This window comes from Petromyzon marinus, chromosome 33 (genome assembly GCF_048934315.1).
Source record: "Petromyzon marinus isolate PM22_M1 ecotype Great Lakes invasive population chromosome 33, UKy_Petmar_22M1.pri1.0, whole genome shotgun sequence".
NCBI classification, from domain to species: domain Eukaryota; kingdom Metazoa; phylum Chordata; class Hyperoartia; order Petromyzontiformes; family Petromyzontidae; genus Petromyzon; species Petromyzon marinus.
The window spans coordinates 14,188,282-14,216,089 of NC_133699.1; the positions used below are offsets into that span (position 1 = coordinate 14,188,282).

The following is a 27,808-nucleotide window of genomic DNA, read 5'->3' on the forward strand; positions in this document are numbered from 1 at the left end:
TCTGTGCACCACTGCCAACGCAGCATCGCCAAATAATTAATTGTATCTGCAGTGTCTCCTGGAGCTCCAAAATGAAGCGGTGTTTCTTTGGAGCAGTGAACTTGAGAACATGGCGACAATATGCTTCAAAGCGTTAGAAGGATCCAATTATGATGTCCGAGTGGCTGTGTCTACACTCCTTGGCACCGTTTTGGCCACGGCTGTTTTACCCAAGCATGCAGCAGGTAAGGAAGCTTTTTTTGGGATTTTGTTTTCACGTCTTATTGACCATGGTGATGTTTAAAATCAGTCTCTATTATCACTAAATAAATACTGCAGAGAAGAACACGTTGGAAAGCTTTATAACATCCATGCATATGCATGATGTGTGTTCCTTGTTACTACATTCAACTTGTATCCATCTGAGTGAATTGTTTAATTTATTGATTCCAAATATGATGGGAGTATTTTGGGACTCCCACAAGATATTGGCTGTTGATGGATGGGTCAATTTTGCCGGGTAGAGTGAGTATTTCCAATAGCTCTGTTGGCAAAATATCTTAATCACAAATGGGTCAATGATAAACTGATATATTATAACAAGAACTAAAGAATAGCACAGGGCATCTCCCAAGACTAGGTTGTATAGGTGCTCAAACAGTATAGGTTCAGGTCATGACTTAGTTGTTGCATAGCGAAGACAGGAGCTGGCAGACAGGAATCCAAGTAGGAAGTCAGCCAGAAAAGTTTTTCTACTGTAGTATGATGCATAGGGGTATTATTTGCAATTAGCCATCACAAAAATAGTTGGTTGCTTAAGTTGGTGTTCTGATTTGTCCTGAGATCCACGAAAATATTTGGATCACTATCCATGTATCCACCACTACTGGTTTATCAGAACAATGCAATAAACAAATGTTTTAAATACACAATTATTTACATTTGAATGAATTGGGAGGAAGAATGGAATGGGCTGTGAAGAAGTAGATGAAAGATTGAAGCAGAAGGAAGCACACAAACCAGAATGCCACTTCTAATTGTGTCCACAAAAAAAATGTTGCACAATAGTTTACTTATTCTTTGGGTCTTTCGGTAAAGTCACATAGATAGGTTCAAAGAAAAATAACAAAAAAACTACGACGTTTCGATCGCAACGTAAGCGGTCGTCATCAGGCTGAAAAAAGAGAGGAAAGCTGCTGAGGCAGACTGTTTTAAAGGTTTGAAATGGGTGTAGCCCAAGGGTCATAAACGAAGTGGGCGGGACTATTGATGTTAATGTAAGAAATTAGCATGTTAATGTTACATCGGAGGATGATCTCCACGATGAGCGCGCGGAGGTGGCTATGTTAATGTGATAGAAATTAGCATGTGGTGTAAGATCGCAGAGCCGCAGCCACGTCGGCGCACGATAAGCCGCAAATAACAACTAACATTGGAAGGTAGGATGGAAACATCACAGCCCCGTTATGACTTAAACTGGTTAATAACGTCCTTCCAATCATTGCTCAGTTTGTACCCATCTGCTCGGTTGAAATTGTGTCTGTGTCTATAAATCTGGATGGCTTCATGAACTAATCTTTGTTAATAGCCAGTGGGTTTGCAGAGTACCTTCGTCTTGGAGAAATCAATTTCGTGTGAGCCCACCTTATTAAAACAATGATCAGCCACGGCTGAGGTTGGTCCTACCATGTTTCAAATCTGCCTTATGTTCACGAACACTGTCCGAGACATGTCGCTTAGTTTCCCCAATGTAACTACTGCCGCAGACACAGCTTAGGTTGTAGACGCCAGGGTATTGCATGTCAGGGATCACATCCAAGTTACCATTCTTGGATGTTTTAATTGAAAAGAGACCAGATGGCTCAATCGGACAGCTATCACCCCAACCGTTGGGAAAGAACCATCTGAGAACCCGATCAAAACCATCACCTTGCCATACATAGCAGGGGTCACCAAAAATACTTAAAAAATTATGAACAAACAAGATCCAGGTTCGTTTTAACACAGTACATAAAATGTGTGATTTGATCCAATCTGTGAAGGAGATGATCCCTGACATGCAATACCCCAGCGTCTACAAACTAAGCTGTGTCTGCGGCAGTAGTTACATTGGGGAAACTAAGCGACATGTCTCGGACCGTGTTCGTGAACATAATCCTAATCTGAAACACGGTAGTACCAACACCTTGGCCGTGGCTGATCATTGTTTTAACAAGGTGGGCTCACACGAAATTGAATTCTCCAAGACGAAGGTACTCTGCAAACCCATTTGCTATCAACAAAGATTCGTTCATGAAGCCATCCATATATAGACAGACACAATTTCAACCGAGTAGATGGGTACAAACTAAGCAATCATTGGAAGGACGTTATTAACCAGTTTAAGTCATAACTGGCTGTGATATTTCCATCCTACCTTCCGATGTTAGTTATTTGTGGCTGTCTGATTTTACATAAACAGGTTAAATTTCTCAGCCAACTCGTGCGCCGACGGGGCCTGCTTCTCTGCGATCTTACATTACATGCTCATTTCTATCACATTAACATAGCCACCTCTGCGCACTTGTCGTGGAGGTCATCCTCCGATCTACCATTAACATGCTGATTTCTCTCATTAACATAGCCACCTCCACGTGCTCATCATGGAGTTCGTCCTCGGATCTACCATTAACATGCTAATTTCTCACATTAACATAAATAGCCCTGCCCACTTCATTTATGACCCTTGGGCTACACCCATTTCAAACCTTTAAAATAATCTGCCTCAGCAGCTTTCCTCTCTTTTTTCAGCCTGATGACGACCGCTTGCGTTGCGATCGAAACGTCGTAGATTTTTGGTATTTTTCTTATTTTTCTTTGGACTGATCTACGTGACTTTACCGAGAGACCCAAAGAATATGAATTCCTGCAGTCACGAAAGCTTTAAGTCAAGATTTCATAGTTTACTTGCAATGATGATGCAGTGGCAAAGGATGCGATGTTGCATGAGGATAATATGTATATTTGACCTGAAGTTTTTTTTTTCTAATTTGCAGTCATGAGGCAAAATGTACGCAAAGCAACCCTGGAGGAGGTGTTTGAACTCCTGGCCACGGGGTTTCTGCGTGGGGGCTCTGGCTTCCTGAGAAGTGGCGGAGAGATGCTCAAGGGGGGAGGCTCCATCCCTCGAGAAGTCCGAGTTGGTGTCACACAGGTGTGCTACTGGATTACCGTGGTTAAATAAAACACATTGTTTGAGTTTTGAGCTCATTTGATTTGTTACACAGATGAATCCGTTGAGGCACTTTGTCCGGATATTTTACAAGGGGAGATGGATGGTGCGTGAGCACAGCAACAACAACACGCGGTTTTAGTATATCCGGTTTTCATAGTTGGCCACCAACGCGCTCTGACGATACACAAACGAACACCGTTCTGGTGCTGGGACTAGAACTTGGACAATTGATGAATGATGTAACTCTTAAAGCGGGGGCGGGGGGGATGGGGGGCGCACTTCAGCGAGCCTTCAACATTTTTCGAGAGTGAATGACCAAAGCCCTGGACATTTCTCAAGTATTTTATCCTGTCTCATCTGCCACTAATTTCCAGGCTGCCATTTGAAGTCCACTCGAATCTGAAATGTAATTAACGTACAAGTAAACCCTTGGTGTTCGTGGGGATACGTCCCTCGAGATCGGCGCAGATATTTAATCCACAAATATTAATACTTAAAGCTTCCCAGGAAAATAGTGTTAGGGGGCATAAACGTATATAATTATGTTTTTAAACATATAAACTGTATGTATATATTAATTAATGCATATGATTTTACTTACCTTTAATAATTATGATCATAAACATTTAAAAGTGCTAAAACTTCTGAGGCTATTGGAGGGAGTTGGAGGAGCTTGGTGGTTCTTTTAGGTATTTGATGGATTTGTTTAATGGGACCTTTTGGATGAAGACAGCCCAGTCGGTGATGCCGTCTCTAGATATCCAGGTAAGACAGATTTCAGTTGATGTACAGGTTGGAATAATGAGGTTAATGGGGTGCATCGAGGGCAAAACGGAGAGCAAAGTGGTGTAGCGGAACAGCACGTTTCAGGGTAGATGTGGTAAGCCAGGCAGTAGATGGTGTTACAGTAATCAAATATGGGCAGGATGGTGGCATTTATAATGAGCCAAGAATGTCTGTGTGTCCCGCGCGTGACGTCACTCCATGTCGGCCAGCCCCCCTCATTAATAATCATGAACAGGTGACGTCCTCCACATGGACCCCCTCTCATTAATAATCATGAGTGGGTGACGTCACTCCACATGTAACAGCCCCCTTCATTAATAATCATGAAGAGATGACGTCTTTCAAATGGACACCCCCCCCCGCCATTAATAATAATAATTAGCAGGTGACGTCACTCCACATGGGGGGGCGGGGGGCGCCTCCTCCCCCCTCCTCAGCGTCAACTTACAACCCTCACTACAAAGGCAGAACCTTCACGTCACGTGAGCCCTTGGGCTACACCCATTTCAAACCTTTTAAAACAGTCTGCCTCAGCAGCAGACCATGCTTTCCCACCTAATGATGCACGAGTGTGCTGTTCCGCACACCGGTGATAGTGAGAAAGGCCTGCTATTCAGCACACCTGTGCTGGTGAGAGGTGCCTGCTGTTCAGCACACCCGTGCTGGTGAGAGGGGCCTGCTGTTCAGCACAAACGTGTTGGTGAGAGGGGCCTGCTGTTCAACACACCTGTGCTGGTGAGAGGGGCCTACTGTTCATCACACCAGTGCTGGTGAGAGAGGCCTGCTGTTCAGCACACCTGTGCTGGTGAGAGGGGCCTGCTGTTCAGCACACCCATGCTGGTGAGAGAGGCCTGCTGTTCAGCACACCCGTGCTGGTGAGAAGATAGCGACGATGATGGTAGCCTCAGCCGGTCGGTGCGCCCTGTTTTGTCTTGTTTTGTCTGTTAATTCAGTGTTGTGCCAAATTTTCGGAGTTCCCTAACAAGAGACGAACTTTTAAACATCATGGGAAACAACTCCTGTGGATTTATTTCCCACTTTTCTGCTTCCAGCGACAGAATTAGTGGGCATTCTAGTCAAAGCCGCGCTAGACTTTGCTCAAGCAGCGAAACGCCGCCCAAGGGGTAAACGGTCGGGGGCTCTAATACGGCTACGCAGACACGGGATCCGAACAGTGCTTCCGAGCTTTTTCCTCTCCAACGTACGTTCACTGTGCAAAAAAATGGACGAACTTCAGCTACTGATGGTGAAAAACAGAGACTTTCTTTCAGCTTCTGTTTTGTGCTTCACGGAAACATGGCTGTGTGATTTGATTCCGGAGACTTCGCTACAACTAGCAGGATTCCATCTTGTAAGATCGGATCGTGACATAGCACTCTCCGGCAAGACGAAAGGCGGTGGTATTTGTTTTTACATTAACAGTGGCTGGTGTGTAGATGTCACAGTGATTCTGCAACATTGTTCTCCGCTCCTTGAATCATTTTTTATCAACTGTAAACCTTTCTACTCGCCTCGCGTCTTCGCGTCGCTTATTTTGGTCGGAGTTTACTTGCCGCCGGGTCCTCAGGTTACAGAAGCCCAACGCATGCTCGCCGACCAGATTCTGAGTGTAGAGCGAGCAAATCCAGATTAGCTGGTTATCGTACTTGGCGACTTTAACAAAGGTAATCTCAGCCACGAACTCCCCAAATACATACCATTCATTAAATGCCCTACCAGAGAAGGGAACACTCTGGATCACTGCTAAACTACAGTCAGTAGAGCCTACCACGCCTTCCCCCGAGCAGCACTGGGACACTCTGACCATGCCATGGTCCACCTGATTCCTGCATACAGGCAGAAACTAAAGCTCTGTAAACCTGCTGTGAGGACATCTAAACAGTGGACCAGTGAGGCTGTGGAGGATTTGCGGGCGTGCTTGGACTGTACTGACTGGGATGTGTTCACAACTGCTACCAATAGTCTGGATGAACTCACAGAGGCTTGATGTCATACATCAGCTTCTGTGAGGACTGCTGTATTCCAACACGTACCAGGGTGAACTTCAACAACAACAAGCCCTTGTTCTCAGCAAAGCGCAGAAGGTTGAGGTTGGAGAAGGAGGAAGCGTTTAGGAGTGGGGATAGAGACAGATTCAAGGAGTCGAAGAACAGTTTTAGAAAGGCGGTGAGAGAGGCTAAACGACTGTACTCAGACTAAAACACCAGTTCTCTGCTAACGACTGCTTCTGTCTGGAGAGGGCTCAGGCAGATCACCAACTGCAAGCCCAGAGCTACCCAACACCACTAACGACTCCCTCCTGGCCAACGATCTTAACGAGTTCTACTGCAGATTTGAAAGACAATTGGACTGTCCTGAACTACCCCTTCCCACCCAAGAGGCCCCATCCACCACCCCTACTACAGAGTCGACTCTCTCCTTCAGGAGAGAGAAGTTAATAGACTTTTCAAGAGGCAGAACCCACGCAAAGCAGCTGGGCCGGACTCTGTCTCTCCAGCCACCCTCAGGCACTGCGCTGACCAGCTGTCTCCGGTGTTCACCAGCATCTTTAACACCTCCCTGGAGACATGACATGTACCAGCCTGTCTCAAGTCCTCCACCATCATCCCTGTGCCCAAAAAGCTAAGGCCAACAGGACTAAATGATTATAGACCGGTCGCCCTTACCTCTGTGGTAATGAAGTCGTTTGACCGCCTGGTTCTGGCACACCTCAAAGCCATCACAGACACTCTCCTGGACCCCCTTCAGTTTGCCTACAGAGCCAACAGGTCTGTGGACGACGCAGTTAACATGGCCCTCCACTTCACCCTACAGCATCTGGACTCCCCAGCATCCTACGCCAGGATCCTGTTTGTGGACTTCAGCTCTGCCTTCAACACCATCATCCCTGCCCTGCTTCAGGACAAGCTCTTCCAGCTGAACGTGCCCGACTCCACCTGCAGGTGGATCACAGACTTCCTGTCTGACAGGAAGAAGTGCGTTAAGCTGAGAACACAAGTCTCTGACTCCAGGTCCATCAGCACCGGAACTCCTCAGGGCTGTGTCCTTTCCCCACTGCTCTTCTCCCTGTACACCAACAGCTGCACCTCCAATCATCTGTCCGTCAAACTCTTGAAGTTTGCGGACGACACCACCCTCATTGGGCTGATCTCTGGTGGGGATGAGTCTGACTATAGGTGGGAAGCTGACAACCTGGTGACCTGGTGTAGCCAGAACAATTTAGAGCTAAATGCTCTAAAGACAGTTGAGATGGTTGTGGACTTCAGGAAGAATACAGCCCCACTCACCCCCATCACCCTGTGCGACTCCCCAGTCAAAACTGTGGAGTCCTTCCGCTTCCTGGGCACTATTCTCTCCCGGGACCTCAAGTGGGAATTGAACATCAGCTCCCTCACCAAGAGAGCTCAACAGAGGATGTACTTCCTACGGCAGCTGAAGAAATTAAACCTGCCAAAGACAATGATGGTGCACTTCTATACAGCAATCATTGAATCCATCCTAACCTCCACCATAACCGTCTGGTACGCTGCTGCCACTGCCAAGGACAAGAGCAGACTGCAGCGTATCACCACACTGCTGAGAAGGTGATTGCCTGCAATCTACCAACCCTCGAGGACCTGCACACCTCGAGGACCATGAGGCGAGCGGGGAAGATTGTATAGTTAGACTTGTATACCACTTATTTAAGATTTTAGATTCCTATATGTTGAATGTATGCACGCCCCTTCCTGCCAAAGTAAATTCCTTGTCTGTGTGAACTTTCATGGCGAATAAAACCCTTTCTGATTGTGTTGTGCCCGAAACGTCATGAATTATTTTATTTTATACCTATGTGATTTTACCAAAAGAACCAAAGAGTATGGATTCCTTCAGTCACGAAAGCTTCAAATCAAAATCATACATGTGATATTGGACATAAACTAATTTTTCAACGGTTTTATTTAACTTATTTCCCATTTTAAACTAAACTAAATTACTTTTTTGCACATTATCCTTGGTAGTATTGGTTCAATAATCATTCAATGTATTGCATGATAAATGTACACTATAGTGTTTGTGCAACTCTTGTGATGTAGACTTTACAATAACGTGGCTGATTTTATGTAATTGAGTAAAACTTTCAAAAACGTTAATTTTGTTTTCACAGGCATACGTTGTGTTTGTCTCGACGATGGGAGGACCGTGGCTGGAAAGAAGCTTCCCCACATTCCTGATGCACATCCTGGGGCTCGTGGCCAATCCGAGGGCAACTCAGAACCACGTGGAGGCCGTCTACTCCCGTCGCTGTGTGTCCTTCATTCTGCGCTCCACTGTGGGGAGTCTCCTTGGAGAAAAGGCTCAGGTGGCGGCAGCCAAGGATATCTGCCAGGCCATTACAAAGCAAATGAAAGCACTGGGTAAGTAGTTGTGGAGCATTCTGATACGCTTCTTAAAATCCTGTACAATTTTTTTTTTATTATTGTAGCATTCATTTGTACTTTTTATTGTGTTTGTTTAAATTCTGCTATGTTATGATCTGACTGCACTTTTTGTCATTTGCCTTGACTTCATTCATACTTAACACATTTGTGCATAGAACTACATAAAAAGGAAATATATAATAGGTAACGTTTTTGGTATTGTCCCTTCTTCATAGCACACAGATAGCACAGGCCAGAGATAGAGTAGATATTTGAGACTGCAATCTACACAATGGGGCTCTGATAAGAATAACAATTAAAACAGTTTTAATTGGCATATGAATAGTTGCCTGTATTGATATATTGAGTAACACACTTACAAAATAAGAAATGTATTCACACATACAATTATTTGTATTCAAAGTAACATAAAATTTTGCTTGCACATTGCATTATGGGTAACCTTGTTGAAGTGATATCTTATTCAAGAGGCCAATTGTCTACTTCATTAGCATTTTTAGTGATTTAATCTATCCTAAACAATCTGATCCTCAATCACTTGGAGTTATTGTTTAGTTATCATCAGAATGACTTCTGTCAAGCACGATCTACAGGTATGTACAGTGAGGGAAAAAAAGTATTTGATGCCTTGCTGGTTTTGTACGTTTGCCCACTGACAAAGAAATGATCAGTCTATAATTTTAATGGTAGGTTATTTGAACAGTGAGAGACAGAATAACAACAACAAAATCCAGAAAAACGCATGTCAAAAATGTTACAAATTGATTTGCATTTTAATGAGGGAAATAAGTATTAGACCCCTCTGCAAAACATGACTTAGTACTTGGTAGCAAAACCCTTGTTGGCAATCACAGAGGTTAGACGTTTCTTGTAGTTGGCCACCAGGTTTGCACACATCTCAGGAGGGATTTTGTCCCACTCCTCTTTGCAGATCTTCTCCAAGTCATTACGGTTTCGAGGCTGACGTTTGGCAACTCGAACCTTCAGCTCCCTCCACAGATTTTCTATGGGATTAAGGTCTGGAGACTGGCTAGGCCACTCCAGTACCTTAATGTGCTTCTTCTTGAGTGACTCCTTTGTTGCTTTGGCCGTGTGTTTTGGATCATTGTCATGCTGGAATACCCATCCACGACCCATTTTCAATGCCCTGGCTGAGGGAAGGAGGTTCTCACCCAAGATTTGACGGTACATGGCCCCGTCCATCATCCCTTTGATGCGGTAAAGTTGTCCTGTTCCCTTAGCAGAAAAACACCGTCAAAGCATAATGTTTCCACCTCCATGTTTGACGGTGGGGATGGTGTTCTTGGGGTCATAGGCAGCATTCCTTCTCCTCCAAACACGGTGAGTTGAGTTGATGCCAAAGAGCTCCATTTTCGTCTCATCTGACCACAACACTTTCACCCAGTTGTCCTCTGAATCATTCAGATGTTCATTGGCAAACTTCAGACGGGCATGTATATGTCCTTTCTTGAGCAGGGGGACCTTGCGGGCGCTGCAGGATTTCAGTCCTTCACGGCGTAGTGTATTACCAATTGTTTCCTTGGTGACTATGGTCCCAGCTGCCTTGAGATCATTGATAAGATCCTCCCGTGTAGTTCTGGGCTGATTCCTCACCGTTCTCATGATCATTGCAACTCCACGAGGTGAGATCTTGCATGGAGCCCAAGGCCGAGGGAGACTGACAGTTCTTTTGTGTTTATTCCATTTGCGAATAATCACACCAACTGTTGTCACCTTCTCACCAAGCTGCTTGGCAATGGTCTTGTAGCCCATTCCAGCCTTGTGTAGGTCTACAATCTTGTCCCTGACATCCTTGGAGAGCTTTTTGGTCTTGGCCATGGTGGAGAGTTTGGAATCTGATTGATTGCTTCTGTGGACAAGTTTCTTTTATACAAGCTGAGATTAGGAGCACTCCCTTTAAGAGTGTGCTCCTAATCTCAGCTCGTTACCTGTATAAAAGACACCTGGGAGCCAGAAATGTTTCTGATTGAGAGGGGGTCAAATACTTATTTCCCTCATTAAAATGCAAATTAATTTATAACATTTTTGACATGCATTTTTCTGGATTTTTTTGTTGTTATTCTGTCTCTCACTGTTCAAATAACCTACCATTAAAATTATAGACTGATCATTTCTTTGTCAGTGGGCAAACGTACAAAATTAGCAGGGGATCAAATTCTTTTTTTCCCTCACTGTATGTATGTTGAACTTATTTCACGTTGTACGTAACCAATCGTGCTCATTGGAGGTGTGGGAGAAGGACAACAAACTAAACAGAAAATACAGTTTTAAAGAAATTAGTTTTCAATCTAGATTTAAAAGTGCATAGCTTCAGTGGCATCCAAATATCGGAAGGGAGAGTGTTCCAGACGGCCACAGAAGCGCATCTGAAAGGGCGCAATGTGGTAACCGTTTTTGTCCGATGGAATCGCCGAAAGCTAGCCCATGTGACTTGTGTTTGGAGTGCAAGCCTTCAACATTTTTCGAGAGTAAATTACCATAATCCTGGACATTTCTAAAGCATTTGATCGTGTCTCACCTCCCACTAATTCCCAAGATGCCATTTGAAGTCCACTCGATTCTGAAATGTAATTCACGTACAAGTGAAACAAAACACAGGCAGTACACTTTTTCCCAGTAAGCCCTTGGTATTCGCGAGGATACGTTTGTGGAGAACGGCACAAATTTTCAATCCACGAAAATTAATACTTACAGCTTATGAGGAAAATAGTGTCAGGAGGCACTAACGTATTCAATTACTTTTAAAGATATAAATTGTACGTATATATTAATTAATACATATGATTTTACGTACTTTTAATATGATGATCATAAACATATTTAAAAGTGCTAATATCAACAAAGGCATTAGTAAATCAATATTATATTCGAGTACGTAATTCCAAAAATTTAAACAAGGAAAGCACTCGCATTGTTAATCAGTGCGGCGGACAAAGGCCGACTGATGGAGAGTCGTGGGGGCAACGTTGGCACTCTCACCACCCACGTCTGTCCCACGCGAGCACTACTACTTGTTGGCCGCGAATATTTAAAATACAACCACGAATTTCTAATCACAATGACTGCACAATAAATTTGTCGTGGAATACGCAAAAGCGCGATTGTACAACCCGCGATTATTAAGGGTTTAACCGTATTCGACCTTTGACCTTTTTGTTTTCTTTTAAGATGCAGCGGCGAGTGACAGTAACACGGACAACAAGGCAGGCTCCGTGGACATGTGTGCCTCCCAGCACATGCTCGTGTGCGCACTGCAAGAGCTGGGCAGCCTCATTCTGGGCCTCAGTGCCACAGCTACTCCCTTGGTGCAGGAGACACACACAGGTAATGTGCATTTTTAAATGTGGCAAACTCGTGAAGAGACGTGGAGCTAAATATATTGTACGATATCTGTTGCTATGTTTTATTTATGTTTGATTTTCGGAAATCTATTTAATACAATTGTAGTGGGTAATCAGGGAGAATGAGACTTACTGGAGGCAACACGTTTATTTATAACCTTAACAGACTCTAATACAAAGGGGAAACGGACACTTCCACCCGATACACTACGGAGGAATCTCCTCCGGACTATCGTGCCCTCACACTGGTTAAGCTTCAGCCCGACCCTAGCCAGGGGTTCGAGTCTGGTCCACGGGCTCTTCTCAGGGCGAGTCTTCGGGTCTTCAGTGGGCAGCTCCGGGTCTTCAAATGCTCAACAGCCTCCGGACCCGTTTAGGGGTCCAGTTTTTATATCCAGCCCCGGCTTTCCCCGCCCCTGGCCACGCCCACTTTCTAGATCCTTCGAGAAGGTCCTGGGCTGGCCGTACGACATCCCCCAGCCCCCCTCTAGGGGGCCTTGGGTCTGCATCTCCGGCCACGAGCCCCCTTGGGTTCAACCGGAGTGCCATGGCCCGGCCTGCTCCGGGCACTCCTTCGCACCCTGTGACATCGCCCTGTAATATCACTACACAATTATTGAGTATCAGTTATCGACAATTATTCAGTAACCTATTTAACGTATCCTGCATTATTGACAACATAAATGATCAAATCAAGAGGTATTAGACATGTTCAATTATCAAGAATGATTATGCTGCATTGCAATATGTTGTCGGTGAACTACTGCTGGTGCCAATTGAATTAACAGTATATAAAACACGCACCTATTTTACATGTTCAATTCTGGTTGGAGAGTGTGTATGTTGCCGATAATTGAGGATATATTGAATACGTTAATTAAATATATTGTCGGAAATCAAATATAAAAAGAATAATCACATAGCAGATAATCCAGTGCTTTAGCTATGTTTATGGGCAAGTTTATGCAATTTCAGAGTTACAGGTGAAATAATGCAGTGATGCATGGAATATTTATTCTTAAGCTCATAGTGCATGCAATAACTTTGCAAGTTTAAGAGGCAAATTTTTTTCGATTAGTTTCACTCAACTTGAATCATGGTTCTGGATTTCCAGGAGGGTGAACTTATACTGTTTTTATTATTACTCTATGTAAAGTAGAATAGTGAATGAGGCAACATTATTCAGCATATTACCACATTTGATCTCTATCATAAAAATGCTAAAGAAATATTTAGGTATGTTTAATTTATTTTGCAACATACGCAGCCAACCGTCCTAATCGGAGGTGCGATTATTTTAACTAAAATCAATTTCTCTTGTTCTTTTGATGGCATATTTTGAAGAAATCTATATCTAATTAACCCTTGTCCAATTCCAGGTGTTGTGGATACAGTCATTTCTGTGCTGCTCCATCCAAGTATATCAGCACGCTTGTCAGCAGCCTGGTGTCTCCGCTCTGTGTCCATCGCATTACCATCTCAGCTGACTCCTCTGCTTGAGCGATGCACAGAATTTATGAACAGCTTAAAGAACTCTCCAGATGCTGTTACAGGATACAGCTTTTCCATTGCAGCCCTACTGGGCAGTGTGCAACATTGTCCTTTGGGAGTTCCTCACACAAAGGGAAAGGTAACACTTTTGTAATATTAATAATGTCATCGATTCTTCAAAGTTTAAAGATTTTAAATATCTCCATATTCTCTGAAAATTGGTGAATACAGATGTTCTTTTCCAACAGTCCCATAATATTGTGGGGTTTTTTTGGACAGTTTCATTAAGGACTGTTCAGAGTACGTTGGGAAACCTGTGCATATGAGGGGAATGACAGTGGTTCGCACGAATTATAGAGGAACCCACTTGCTGTACCGTCAGCTCCTGGATACCTTGGGAGTTCTACAAAGCTACGTGAGCCAACCCTTGCTTCCAAAGCATACGGCCGACTCACTTGGCTCTTACTGCTTGTCTGCCTGAGCCAGACAGATACAAATTTTTGGTAACATTTGATAATTTTCAATAATTATCAAATTTTATCATTATAATTAGCAAGGCAGATAGGAAATGCTGAAATTTGTTTTGGCCGTGGAAAAGTTGTCTTAATATGGTTGGTTTGTAGGTTTCCAAGGTTTGATGAGATTGGGTGCATTTTAGGCGAATTTCAAATCAACATATCTGGGACTAGTAGAGTGAGCGAGCTTTACTTAGTTTTTCCACTCTTCAAATTGCACATTTTCCAGGTTTAAGAAATGACAATTTCTTACTGGCATGTTTGCATGTGTGCTATGTAAATACTACTCGATTTGTTCTACAGGGCATTGTTATATGCTAAACGGAGAGGTAAATCAATGAACAAGAAGAGTTAATTAGGTAACTAGACATCAATATCACAGATCCCATGTCGTTGTCGGTAACAGGATTTATAGATTTAATGATCACACATCAGACAAGTTTGTAAATTTTATATAGAAAACATAATTTACATTCATCACTAGAGTCTTACAGATTCTGAATGTGATCACTTCTCAAGATTATGAGCAATATAAATATAAAAATGAAACGTGTCTCGAAAACACTCAACAATGAAGTCCCAGTACAGGAGTCTTATAGAAGGCTTGCGACTAAGCAAGCCTTTCCTGGATAAAGGGCATTCATATTACTGTGCATAGAGATGTAAGTATATATTGTCTGTTCACGAATACATTTGTACATTTACGTCAGCTTTCAACGTTTAAGTCCTACCTATGTGTTTTGCAGATGGTAATGAGCATAGCAGAGGATTTGCTTCGCACAGCCACGCAGAACAGCCGCTTGTCTCTGCAGAGAACCCAGGCAGGGTGGCTTCTCCTGGGCGCCCTCATGACATTGGGTAAGCGATCAGCAGCACACATTTGCACATCACTATTGTACGTGTTCCCTGGTAATTATTAAAAACATAATTTTCTGTTCATTGTTTGGTGGGTGGAGGTTGGATGGAACGTAGGAGTGGGGTTAGGATGAGGGTGGATAGGCCAAATTAAGGAGGGATGGTAAAGTGTGTGTTCGAGTCTTGTTCTTGGCTTCTGCAATTAAGCAAGGTCTGCACGCACACCACTGCCCTTTCTGCATTGATAATTTTTATTCAAATTGTTTGCAAATATGGAACAGCTGTCATCGATATAAAATCATATGAGTGGCCAAAACAGTTACCCATCTCTCATTAGGAGGACCAGCCTCCCATTGTACCTTGGTCTCCGCCTGACATGGGATTTGGCAGCCCTTCTTGTAGCCAATGCAGGCTGTTCGTTTTCCTCAGCAGAATGGCATAAAAATTGAGTGTGAATTTTGGCGATACGTTTTCCCCACTGGTATACACTTAACCAGTGCAATATTTCAACTCCCAATTTCATTTGTGGTTCCTTCATTTTCTTTGATGAACTAACACTCCTTGCCGTCTAAGATTGTTCGCTGTCATATTGTGCTGCGTCGTAAAACTTTTGAAGTCCCAATTACATTTTGTTAAATAACATACATGTACTTTTGCAGGGCCGTCAGTTGTGAGATATCACCTCCCGAAGATGCTGCTCTTGTGGCGCAATGTCTTTCCAAGATCTCCAAAAGAGATGGAGGCAGAGAAGACCAGAGGGGATGCCTTTACTTGGCAGGTCACCCTAGAAGGCCGTGCAGGAGCACTGTGTGGTATGAATCACATGGCCAGTCGTGTGCTATTGTGCGTTGTATTCTGTCTCGTTTTACTGTTCAAAATTCGTTTAAACCTGTAGGGGGAATATTTCTAATTGCTCACATCGAACAAACACAAATATCTTGACTTAAAGCTTTCGTGACTGCAGGAATTCATATTCTTTGGGTCTTTCGGTAAAGTCACGTAGATAGGTAAACTACGACGTTTCGATCACAACACAAGCAATCATCATCAGGATGAAAGATCTTATAGTTAAATGGAAACCCTCCCCGTAAAGGCGGTTAAAACACAAATATGTTGTGTTTAGAGGCCGATAAAAAAATGTCACATGCCCTTCGGTGAATATATATTTACCCTGTATATCTAGAAAACAACTCATTGCAGTATTTGTGATAATATATAACCTACTTTTAACTGACTATCAAAATATTAAGCCACGACGCATTTGCCAACAAATGTGTATCAAATGAGACGAGTGGACAGTATTTCTCAATACATCTGTCCCTCTCACGAAAAAGTATTTTTTTACACAAACCAACAGCCCTATGGGCTGGAGTTAATATCAGCAGTATTGATTCACTATAAGAAATGTCGAGACTGGTTTCAACATAATGCCTGGCTTGCTATAAGCATTGCTGGTGAACTGCTGAATGTTAAAAGCAAGGACCCTCTTTTAAGATATGCATCCTCGTGCAATGCAAAATTATGTTATGCATGACTCGATTTAATCATTCGCATCATGGAAAATTGTGTAAAATATGCTTCAATTTTTTATGTGGAGTTATAAATATATGAGTGAGACGTGTTCTGCTTATCATGTTATTTATATTCTTCACAAAGACACGAATTATTTTCTGAGTTAGGTAATATTACATTGTTTTGTTTTGAACTCTGACCCATATCTTAAAGAGAGCATCCTTGTTTATAACATCTATCAATTAACTTTCATTAATTAATGCAAGCCTAAATGTATATTAAGTTATGGATCTTAGTTCAGGTATCCTTTAGATTATTATTTAATTAAATAATACGTCCTATGCGCCCTCCAAAAGAATGTTTTTCGTCAGTATTTATTCAAATGCTAGACTTGTTTTGACCTCTCAGCATGTTGAATCATGATACCAGTTTTGCATATTCATGTTGGCTTGCCAGGATAAGTCAGTACAGAAATGTTTGGACAAATTTAATTTGTTCCTTCCCTGTGGGATAGCCTCACATGCTCAAGATTTGTCCATGGTCCGATTTCCTCACACATGCATATAAACACTTAATAAGCTGAAAACATCTTCATATGAAGAGGACCACAGAGCTTGGTGCTGGCTCGGTGGCTTCCAGCTTGTCTGTTGCAATTGTGAGCTGCAATTTGCATGATCAACACTATATAAAACTAAACATTATTATTATTAACATTCGACCATTTATTGTTAAAAGTTGTTGATGTTTACTCTCTCAGCCATGCGTAGCTTCGTTGCGCATTGTGGGGAGCTGCTAACTGAAGATGTCATCAGGAGACTACTCAACCCGATAGAGTGTGCCATGCTCATGATGACGCAGTAAGTGACAGATAGATTTTGATTCGGTTTAAATGTGTCTTAGGACTGTTGCTGTAACATCTAAGAATGTCTTTTGCATGAGTGGTTATATCAGATTGGTATTTCTTAACACCATGTTCCATATTTGACATTCAATTGGGGTTACAGCAAATATTGCACCCTCTTGGCAGACTCATGCCCACTTGCAGGCTGGTGCCAAGTCTCGTGGTCCACAGAGTTAAGCTGCCATTAGGGGGTCCCCTATGCTAAAATTATGCGCTCTGAAACATATCTTTATGTTATGGATGCAAAATAAATTAAAATTAAAGTATTATTATAATAGTTATTTTATAGCAATGACCAACATTTGTATGGGGTGTTTAAATATATAGCTTCATAATGAAGAATGTGCCCACTCACATTTAACAATGATTTTGTTTGTAGAATTTTAATGACAATGGAATTAAATTTTGATTTAAAGCTTTCGTGACTGCAGTAATTCATATTCTTAGTTTTTTCGGTAAAGTCACGTTGAAGGGGACCAACAAAATAATAAAATATATATAAAACAATAAAAAATTCTCACGACGTTTCGACCATAACTCAAACGGTCGTCTTCAGGTGTGTTGGTTTGCATAAATTTATTTTTAAACGGCGCATTTATTTATTTATTTAAAAAAACGTTAGCGCCACGCGCAACGATTTGGCAGTTTATTTAGGACTAGTCCATCTATAGTCTGAAAAGAGGAGAGGCTTTCAGACAGCATACATTATAAAAAATTTCGTCTCCCCCCTCCTTTTTTCAGAATATAGATGGACTAGTCCTAAATAAACTGCTAAATTGTTGCGCGTGGCGCTAACGTTTTTAATAAATAAATAAATGCGCCGTTTAAAAATAAATTTATGCAAACCAACACACCTGAAGACGACCGTTTGAGTTATGGTCGAAACGTCGTGAGAATTTTTTTATTGTTTTATATATATTTTATTATTTTGTTGTTTCCCTTCAACGTGACTTTACCGAAAAAACTAAGAATATGACAATGCAATTAGTTGAAAGATATTGACAGTAACTTTATTTAAAGCTGCCCCTGAACATCTATGTACCGGCAGTGGTAGCTAAATTCTCTTCCTGCTTTTATTGCAGCATCCCATCTGTCATCAAGACACATGGTGCACACCTCAAGGCCAGTGCAGCCATGGTCAGGCTCAGGCTGTATGACATACTGGCTCTCCTCCCACCAAAAACATACGAAGGTAAATAGACTTGTTTGCGGCAAAAGCTCTGGCTTATGGCACTTTACCATCCGAAATGCTCTCTTTGCCGGCATCTGTCTTAGACGGCAATACAAATCTTCCTTCGCATATCCGGAAAAATTCCGACAGCCATCCGGGATCTTGCCATGCACTTATTATAGATCTTTTGTTTGCGGAAGCTTCAGGATGCTGCCGAGTTGTGGCGCTAGCGACAGTCTGTACATACAGTACTGTGCTACTGTATCCGGTACTCTAACAGCCCCACTGCTTCTCTGCAATTAACTTAGAATGCTCTACAACTGGCTGGTGAGGACCTCTGTAAAAGAGTACGTAATTTCTTACATCATAGTTAAAATGTAGGCTTAGTTTCTTTCTTCAAAAGTTTTATGCAAAATTTGGTGAACCGTAAGTATAACTTATATAACCGGCATATTTGATTAACCGACACCCTTCATTCCCTATGGAAGCCGAATAACAGAGAATTGGCTGTATATGACCATAAAAACGAAAAATTGCACAATTACAGCCAACAAAAGCGTGAGGTGCGCACAGTTTTGGAACGTGCCCCTCTGAAAATAATGCAGTAGCGTGGCAATCTACACGTAATATCTTCTTGTTGCAGGAAACTTCAGCGCCTTGCTGCGTGAGCTTGTAGCAGAGTTTACTCTAACAGATAATGCTGCCAACACAACGACATCACTGCTACGCTCCCTCTGCCACTGTGACGACAGTGTGCTGCTGGGATCTTGGCTGCAGGAAACTGACCACAAGCTCATTGAGGATCAGGTAAAGGAATACATAGAAGGCAGTACCGGTGCCTTTGTCATCGCGCCTTCACCGGTTCCCCACCAGCACACCTAGCCTCACGACTCTACCCTTGCGCTGAGGCTCATGGTAGAACCCTATGCAGCAGCAGTAGCGTCGCTCAAAATCTGCTTTGGACACCAAGGGGGTCTCGATCTGTTACAGCCTCACGTCACTATACACTACACGACTATACACGACACGACTATACACTGTACACTACTATACACTACACTAAACTGTTACAGCCTCATGTCGGTTCTCCACTGTCGTCGCCTCAGTGTGGAACTATATCCATTTGCACATCTGCAACATGAAACGTACTCTGACTTTGAAGAAACATCTAAAGGCCTATCTGTTTGGTCAGGCTTTCCAGCAGCCCTGAGTTTGGCTCCATGCCGTTGAGTTGTTGACTTGTCTGCAAAATGTGCCACGTTATAAATGTACAACGATGCGCAGCAAATGCTGTGATCTACACGTCATAGCCGTGCATGTTTTGAGCATGCTCTTAGCTTTCTTCCATGTCCCAATAACTTCCCTCAATTCATTTGAACTTATTTGTGCATTTATTGCTCATCAATGCTCTCACCATACTCACTTGCTCATCAGCAATTATGTTTTTATTATCCCGTGTTGTTTGACAACTATACCAAATGTTTGTATCTTGATACAACAAGCACACATTAGCACATTGGATAATACTATATTTAATATTCTTGGTTCTTTCGGTAAAGTCACGTTGAAGGGAAACAATAAAATAATAAAATATATAAAACATTAAAATTCTCACTACGTTTCGACTGCAACAAGAATATGAATCACTGCAGTCACGAAAGCTTTAAATCACTATATTTAATACTCTATGGTTCCATTCGGTAAAGTCACGTAGGTAAAAATAAATAAATAAAATACCTACGTGACTTTACCGAATAGAACCAAAGAGTATGGATCCTTGCAGTCACGAAAGCTTCAAATCTAAAACTATATTTAATGTTTAACTATTATGATGTACTTACATGGGATAATCTTGTTGATTGATCATGTTTGCATCTTCTGCTTCACTGAATGTTTCAAGCTGAGAGTGTTAACAATTTTAACTCGGCTCAATTCATCTGGCCAGGTGGCTCAGTGGTTGAGTGAGTGGATTGCAGTCAGAAGGTTGCGAGCTCAATTCTACTTGGGGTTGACTCAGCCCATCATCCCACCAAGGTTAATAAATTAAGTATCAGATTGTGGGTATTTCTACAGCAGTTATCCTATGGAGAGACTCAACCTGCCATCGGAATGAGGAATTTCCACAACTGGCTCAAGGCTGTAAACAGAAGACGATAACTGCCTCTGCTCATTTGATTTGGAATCACTTTGACAACTGATTGTATGAATAGTGTAAATATATATAAAATATTTATCTATCTATCTATAGTAACGTCTGTTGTGTATTTTAATTTCTACTGTTAATTGTATTCTGTTAAGTTGCAGCCAAACAGTGCCTCTGGCAGTGGTGCGTTGGAGCATGACCCCTCGTCCATTTACCTGCGGGCAGCGGAGGGGGAGGCCGTGCCCGGGCCGCTGCCGCTTGGCGTGTCGGTGATCGATGCCTCGGTCGCTCTCTTTGGGGTCGTCTTTCCACACGTTTCCTTCAAGCACCGGTATACTGCCTTCTCTCTGAATCATTCAATGCATCGTACTCTATTTGAATACAAGTTTTTGCTGGCCGGGGCTGACGAGGGGGTGCCGCGGTGGTGAGATGTTAACTGCCTCGCCTGGTGTACAGGTCGTGGGTTCGATCCCAACCCTGATGCCTGCTCTATAGTCGGAGTTTGTGGTGTGTCTCTCGCTGTGGTGGTGTGGATTTTTCTCCGGATCCTCCGCTTTTTCCTACCCCATTTAGAATCGTGCGTTAAGAGTATCTGGCTGTTATAAATGTCCACATAAGCCACTTTGTTGAGCTATCATTTGTGGCCAGATCGCTTCTGACAAAAGAGGTGTATAGCTCAGTGGGCCTTACCTGGTAAAATAAAAAAAATATATTAGGTTTAAAGAGTTTTGTTTATATTCAAAATAAAATGTATGGTCAGGCCTCAACATCCGCGTGGGTTAGGTTCTTGAAAATCTGCGCGAAAGTAGAATTTGTGAATGTGATACTCTGTGAGAATAGGTTTTCCCCTTTTTCTGGCAACAAAACAGGTGTTAAGATGTTAAACACCAAACTGAAACCTTTTACAAGGAATCATGTCTGCATTAACCACAATACTTGTGGTCAGAATGCAAATAAAAAACATACTCTGATAAACTATGCATTGTCTTTGAAACTGATTGGTCCACATCAGAGACAGCTGTCTCTAGATGAAAGATTAATGTAAGTTTTATAACTTGTTGTAACTAGCAGATGATTCAATCATGTGGTGTTTGGTTGTGTGCCATTGACGCTACAGTTTTCAGTTAATCTGGATGTACCCTTGCCGTCACATTTTGGGGTTTATATTACTGCAGTGGTGTTGGAATCATTAACGCATTAATGCCGTTCCGTTTCAGGCTGCAAATGTTGGAACACTTTGCTGAGTGCATCAAACAAGCCAAGGGCATCAGACAACAAGCAGTACAACTAAATATATTCACAGCTGTGCTCAGCGCCCTTAAGGTACTACATTTACGATATTACGACAATTTGTCAAGTGTACATATTTAACAAAACAGACGAGCCATTGTGTGACCGCAAACTTGAATGCGTGGGGCACGGCCTCGTGGTACCTTGTATGCTTGAACAAGTGCGGTGCCTTTAGCCGACTCCTAAAGGCAGAGGGAGTTTCAATGCTTTGGATGTGGACCGGGAGAGAGAGTTCCAGATGAGGGGAGCAGCTACACAGAAACACCGTTCAGCCGGGACATTTTCTGATGTACCGAGTTATGCTTTTAACTGACTAATAACTACTTCATCTCAAATTTTAAACACAAAATTATAAAGATGCACATTGTGCAATATTAGTGTGCAGGCAGATCTCTCCGAACGTGTGGGGGGTTACATTCCTGGAAAATGCCATGTTGGGAAAAAACGTGTTTGACAAATCATAGGCCTTAGGGGAAAAACAGGGTTGTGTTCTGCACGATTTTCACTGTTATTATTGTACTAAATGATGATGAGTTGCTCTCAATTTCTTGTGTGTGTGTCTACACTCTTTATTTTTAAATTTCACCTCAACAATAAGCCCCCGTCCCCATTACTCTTTTCCGTACTGCTGCACTCACACCCGACGCTCGACCCTGACACTGTCACTTGAACGTTAATGATTCGCCATTTAGGCATCTGTGTGACTCGAGTCCTCAACGAATGGACGACTAGACGCGTGCGGCAATATGCGAACATTCCGTTGTGCGTGTTCAGTGCTACATTATCATACACACAAAAAAAATACAATCACACAAGAACATACATGGTAAATAAAGCGTTCTCACAGTCGATTAATTCACACCTTTCCAATGGATGCAACACTCTCGTAGCACTACATTTCGACATGGAGAGGAGACAATCTCAGTCACGTCAAACCGCATAGAGCCGAAACATCACCCCCGTCTTCTGGAAAACAGAAGTCGTTTGGTAATAAACCATGTGTAGCCAAAACACGCGTTCAACAAAGCTGCATTGAGCAAGGTTTTCCTGTACTTCGGTTTGCTGGCGCAACACAAAGTTCTGATAGCGGACCCCTGCAGTAGGTAATAGATGATGGATGAATTTGATCATTTGTAAAGGGTAAGGTTATAAAGACAAATGGTGTGCAGCTCTGCATGCATTTTTTCCCACAAGTGAATAACGTTTTCTCGCTGAAATGTTACATTCTTGAATATCGTGTCTTCAAGTTGGGGAATTTGGGTTGTTTTGCGAATGAACTTCATATATTTTAACTATAATCTGCAATGACAGTGCAATTGTACGAATACTAGATTCCACAGATATCAAACGATGAACATGCAAATATACTTTGGAACTCACGTTGCTTTAGTTTTAATACTGGTAGGAAACGTAGTGGACTGGGAGCCCAACCGGGATTAATTCACAGGAGGCAGGGGATTAATTGTGTATGTCTGTGATGTCTGTCCACGTGTATCTGAACACCCGGATATATAACAAATGCGCTCCTAATGGGGATTACTGGTAGGAAACGTAGTGGACTGGAAGCCCAACCGGGATTAATTCTCACAGGAGGCAGGGGATTCATTGTGTATGTCTGTGGATGTCTGTCCACGTGGGAGGGGTGGAGCTGGGTGGAGAGGGGAGGGTAGGGAGGGGAGGGAGGGGCTGGGTGGGGAGGGGCTGGGTGGGGGGTGGGAGGGGTGGGGCAGGGTGGGGTGGGGCTGGGTGGGGAGGGGCTGGTCACCCCGTGGTGCCCTTATAAAACTGAACGTTTAACCTACTCACGCCGGCTTGTGCCCGCCCTCACAATCGGGCATATTTGCGGAATACACTACACCGCCGTTGACCCTGGCCACTGACCAAGCAACCAACGTTCCTACCAGCCCCCTCCGCAGGAATGTGTTTTATTTTGGCAATTCACATTTTATATGATTATTTTTGTTTACATCGAGTTAAGTATTAGCCTTAGGGACATTCAGAAATCCTCCTTTTCATTACATTCCAGTTCCAATGTTTTTGTCAAATGTTCCCTGACCTTGTGCAAGGGAGACCTGTCGAAATTGCAATGGAACAGTTGAACCAGGGGCAAATTACTGCAAGACAAAAACAGTACGAATTACATAAATATGCAAATATAGCACTATCTTGTGCAGCACAAGTGTTTGACTCATTTCAACTAAAAAACATACAAATGTTACGCTGCATAGCAACCAGTATGCAATAAAGATGATAGATAAACATTTATACATTGCTCATCAGAGTCTTGGCTAGCAGTCAGTGATTTGCCTTTGATGGAGTATTGTTCTGATAAAGTTTTTTTTCCGGAAAGTTGATACAACTTGTGTATTATCGGTATACGGACGTGTTACTTTGCAGGGCCTTGCAGAAAACAAGAGCTCTCTGGGCCTCGAGGAGGTAAAACGATCTGCCCTTGCGCTCGTGCTGGGAGCTCTGGACAATCCGAACCTGATTCTGCGCTGTGCCGCTGGCGAGGCCCTGGGCAGGATGGCGCAGGTTGTGGGAGAAGCCAGCTTCATCGCCAAGATGGCTCAGAACAGCTTTGACAAGTACGCAGCGCAAATGTCACAAACGTCGTCGTTTTCATGTCCATATTTTTATATTTGCCATTTACATTGATAATTGCCACATTGGACAGCAATGGGATGACTAACCTAACAACTTGTGTGCTTGTCAACAAGCCAGTGTACGATAGCTTAACCAGTCTGTTATCTTATATAGACATACTCTTTGGTTCTATTCGGTAAAGTCATGTAAAAAACAACAAAAAATAAAAAAATTAACGACGTTTTGGCCACAACACAAGTGGCCTTCATCAGGTGAAGGGACCAGACTGTCTAGAGGACAACGCTGGAGTGAACACAGCCAAGCTCAGACCGCGACCTTTAAGCTGTGTTAGAGGAAGCTTAAAGGTCGGTCTGAGCTTGGCTGTGTTCACTCCAGCGCTGTCCTTTAGACAGTCTGGTCCCTTCACCTGATGAAGGCTACTTGTGTTGTGGCCGAAACGTCATGAATTTTTAATTTTTTGTTGTTTTTACGTGACTTTACCGAATAGAACCAAAGCATATGGATCATTGCAGTCACGAAAGCTTCAAATCTAGAATTATATAGACATATATGGCGCCTTATCCAAGGCGCTTTACAACAATTATAAAATTGTACCTAAGATGGTAATAGTGGTTGAATTAAATAGTGGGGTTATTAAAAGTGGTGGTGCAGTTATGTGACAGGAGAACAGGTGTGAGTGGTTAAGGAGGGGTTGGGTTAAGTGATAGGGTTAGGGTATGCCTGGTCATAGCTGGGGGGCAGGTGTAGGGAGTAGCACTAGTGTTAGTGATTAGGGTTGGGGTAGTGATAGGATAGTGATAGGAGTAGGGTGTAGTATTAGGCGTTAGGGTAGTGATAGGGGTTGGGCTAGGCCTGGTCGTAGCGGGGACGGGAGCAGGGAGTAGCAGTAGCAGGATGGGCTAGGGAGAACAGATGGCGGTTGTTTTAAGGGAAGAACAGAAGCAGGTTAGTGATGATTGCTTTATGTGCTGCAGTGGGAGTTTGCTCCAGTGAAGGGGGCTCAAGAAGTGAAAGGGAACGAGAGCGAGACGACACAGAGCGAGGGAGGCACAGAGGTAGAGTAGAGACGGGGAGCATAGAGGATGGGATGGGACAGAGTAGTAAGAGATGACACGAGCAAGATAATGCGGAGCAAAACCAAAGTAGAATGTGTAGACCAGAGTGAGAAATGTAAACAGACGGCGACAGTCGACAGGGAGCCTGTATTTTGTATCTTTCGGGGGAAGCGAAGGCGCAGACAGGAAGGCCATGTGTAGTGAGCATTGTCAAATTATGCCATCTCCTCTAGTTTAGTTGGATTGCAACTGAACAATTACTTCCCAGGTAGCCTTTGCTCGAGAGATAATTATATAAATCACTGAGTAACAAAATTACATTGGTAAGAAAATATGTAACGAGGTTATTAAATGTTATGCAAAATCAATTATTGTCACCGTGTGTGCCTAATATTGATTCACTTAACCGTACACTGTCAGTTACAACTGGTAGAGCTCAACTGCAAATATAGAAGGCAGTATATTTTCAACTTGCAGTATATTTCTAACTTATTTATCTACTGCGCAGGTTGAAAGCAGCTCGAGACGTTGTGTCACGTACTGGCCATTCTTTAGCTCTGGGCTGCTTACATCGTTACGTTGGTGGAATTGGATCTGGGCAGCATATCAAGACGAGTGTGAGCATCCTGCTTGCTCTAGCACAAGACAACACTTCTCCAGAAGTGCAGGTGAGATTATTGTTCTTCGGTTTTATTCATGGGGTAAAGACAAATGAAACTGACGGTGGGATTATTTTAACGCTCTTGGCACCACTTCTGGGTAACCCCTCTTTACTGAAATAATAGATAATAAGAGTATTCTTTGGTTCTTTCGGTAAAGTCAAGTAGAAAAAAATATAATAATAAAAAAACTCACGCCGTTTCCATCGCAACACAAGCAGTCGTCATCAGGCGGAGAGAAAATAGGAGTAAGCAACTGTTTATAAAGGTTTAAAATGTGCGTAGCCCAAGTGTCAGAAGGAGTGGGGCACAAGAGCCGTAGAGTAGCATGAATGGACGAGCTCGAGCTGAGCGGCGTAGTACAATTTTGTCAGCAGCATGGGTGGGGCAGCTAATGTTAATTTAGGAGAAGACATCGGTGGTATTCAACACCATGCAATATAAACCTTGGTGTTTGGTATGTTCTAATCTTATGTTCCTTCAAGTAAAACAAACAATTATCAACGATGTCTCTTTCCCACCATGCGCACTGTGCTGATAAATAATTGCAGTATTTGTTATGTCAAATTATCTATGTGACTGCTCCTATACAAATCCAAGCTAAATATTTACGTAAGTGGAATGTGTAAGGAATGGGCACAATTTTATTGTGTAAGAAGTTACAGTTAATAATATTTAAAACCAACACAAATGTGACGATATATATGACCCAAAGCAATGTTGAGGAGGCTGCATTTGCAATTGTTTTTTTTTTTGCTTTCCACAGACCTGGGCCCTCCACTCTCTAGCTCTGATTGTGGACTCGAGTGGACCAATGTACCGGAGCTATGTTGAGCCGACCCTCTCCCTAGCCCTCACCTTGCTGCTCACAGTGCCACCCTCCCACGTAGAGGTTCATCAATGCCTGGGACGTTGTCTGGGAGCTCTTATCACTACACTTGGACCAGAATTGCAAGGTAATGAACCAGTTTGTTTGGCCTGTGCTTTTTATAATCGGATTGTTTTTTTGTCGATATTGGAGGAATCCGATGAGCTATGAAGCTCTTTTTCACAGATGTCCGGTAGAGGTATGTCAGAAGGTTACGACAACAAACAATACAAAACACGATAGGAGTGCAAAGTGTACAAAAGGTAAAAAAATCATTTGATATATATGCAAATAAAACTAAGCTATATTTTTTTACCTTACTAGGTAAGGCCCACTGAGCCATTGCCTTCTTTTTCAGAAGCGACTTGACCACAAATGATAGCTCAACGAAGTGGCTTATCATTTGGAAATCCACACGAGAAAATTATTCTCATTAATCTATACGCATGTTTCTAAATGTGGAGGGAAAAACCGGAGGACCCAGAGAAAAAATCCACGCGACCACAGGGAGAACATGTAAACTCCAAATATATAGGCGCCAGGGTCGGGATCAAACCCCGGACCTGTATACCGGGCGAGGAAGATTACATCAGACCACCTTGGTGCCCGTTGCATAAGTACATAAATTCCCAATCTTGGGAAAGGCAGTAAAACAATAGCAAAAATAGTTCAGAGCAGAAATTGGTGCCGCCCAAGGTAGCAAAACTTGAGTACTCCAGATGTATTTATATGGCTAATAAGACAAATACTTATCACATAGTTGACTTATTGGCCACATAAAGATATTGGAACCACTAAAGTTACGCCACCTCTAGTAGTACTGACAAGTAAAACATCTGGCCTGGGCTCATGGACTAATATCAGTCATTGTAGACTCGTAGAAAATAAATGATTGTCATTTAGGGCGTTGATCTCGGCCCAATGATAGCAAGTTCGCCGCGTATTGCAGAGGTTTGTGGTTTGAATCCGACAGGCCAAC

General features: G+C 42.8%; 1 protein-coding gene across 5 annotated transcripts in view; it reads left to right on the forward strand.

Moving 5' to 3' along the window:
* The window catches only part of HEATR5B (HEAT repeat containing 5B), a 56,942-nt gene that overhangs the window by 7,711 nt on the left and 21,423 nt on the right, over positions 1–27,808 (forward strand). For 3 of the 5 annotated variants that reach the window (XM_032965239.2, XM_032965242.2, XM_032965243.2), the window contains exons 6-20: positions 53–224; positions 3,015–3,172; positions 8,127–8,376; positions 11,590–11,745; positions 13,142–13,392; positions 14,515–14,626; positions 15,283–15,435; positions 16,893–16,992; positions 18,119–18,228; positions 18,851–19,014; positions 20,506–20,681; positions 21,568–21,673; positions 24,038–24,228; positions 25,811–25,970; positions 26,728–26,917. In XM_032965239.2, coding sequence (XP_032821130.2) covers positions 53–224; positions 3,015–3,172; positions 8,127–8,376; positions 11,590–11,745; positions 13,142–13,392; positions 14,515–14,626; positions 15,283–15,435; positions 16,893–16,992; positions 18,119–18,228; positions 18,851–19,014; positions 20,506–20,681; positions 21,568–21,673; positions 24,038–24,228; positions 25,811–25,970; positions 26,728–26,917 — 2,449 coding nt within the window. The remainder of the gene's footprint in view (positions 1–52; positions 225–3,014; positions 3,173–8,126; positions 8,377–11,589; positions 11,746–13,141; positions 13,393–14,514; positions 14,627–15,282; positions 15,436–16,892; positions 16,993–18,118; positions 18,229–18,850; positions 19,015–20,505; positions 20,682–21,567; positions 21,674–24,037; positions 24,229–25,810; positions 25,971–26,727; positions 26,918–27,808) is intronic. The other 2 variants (XM_032965241.2, XM_032965240.2) reach the window with 2 other exon arrangements.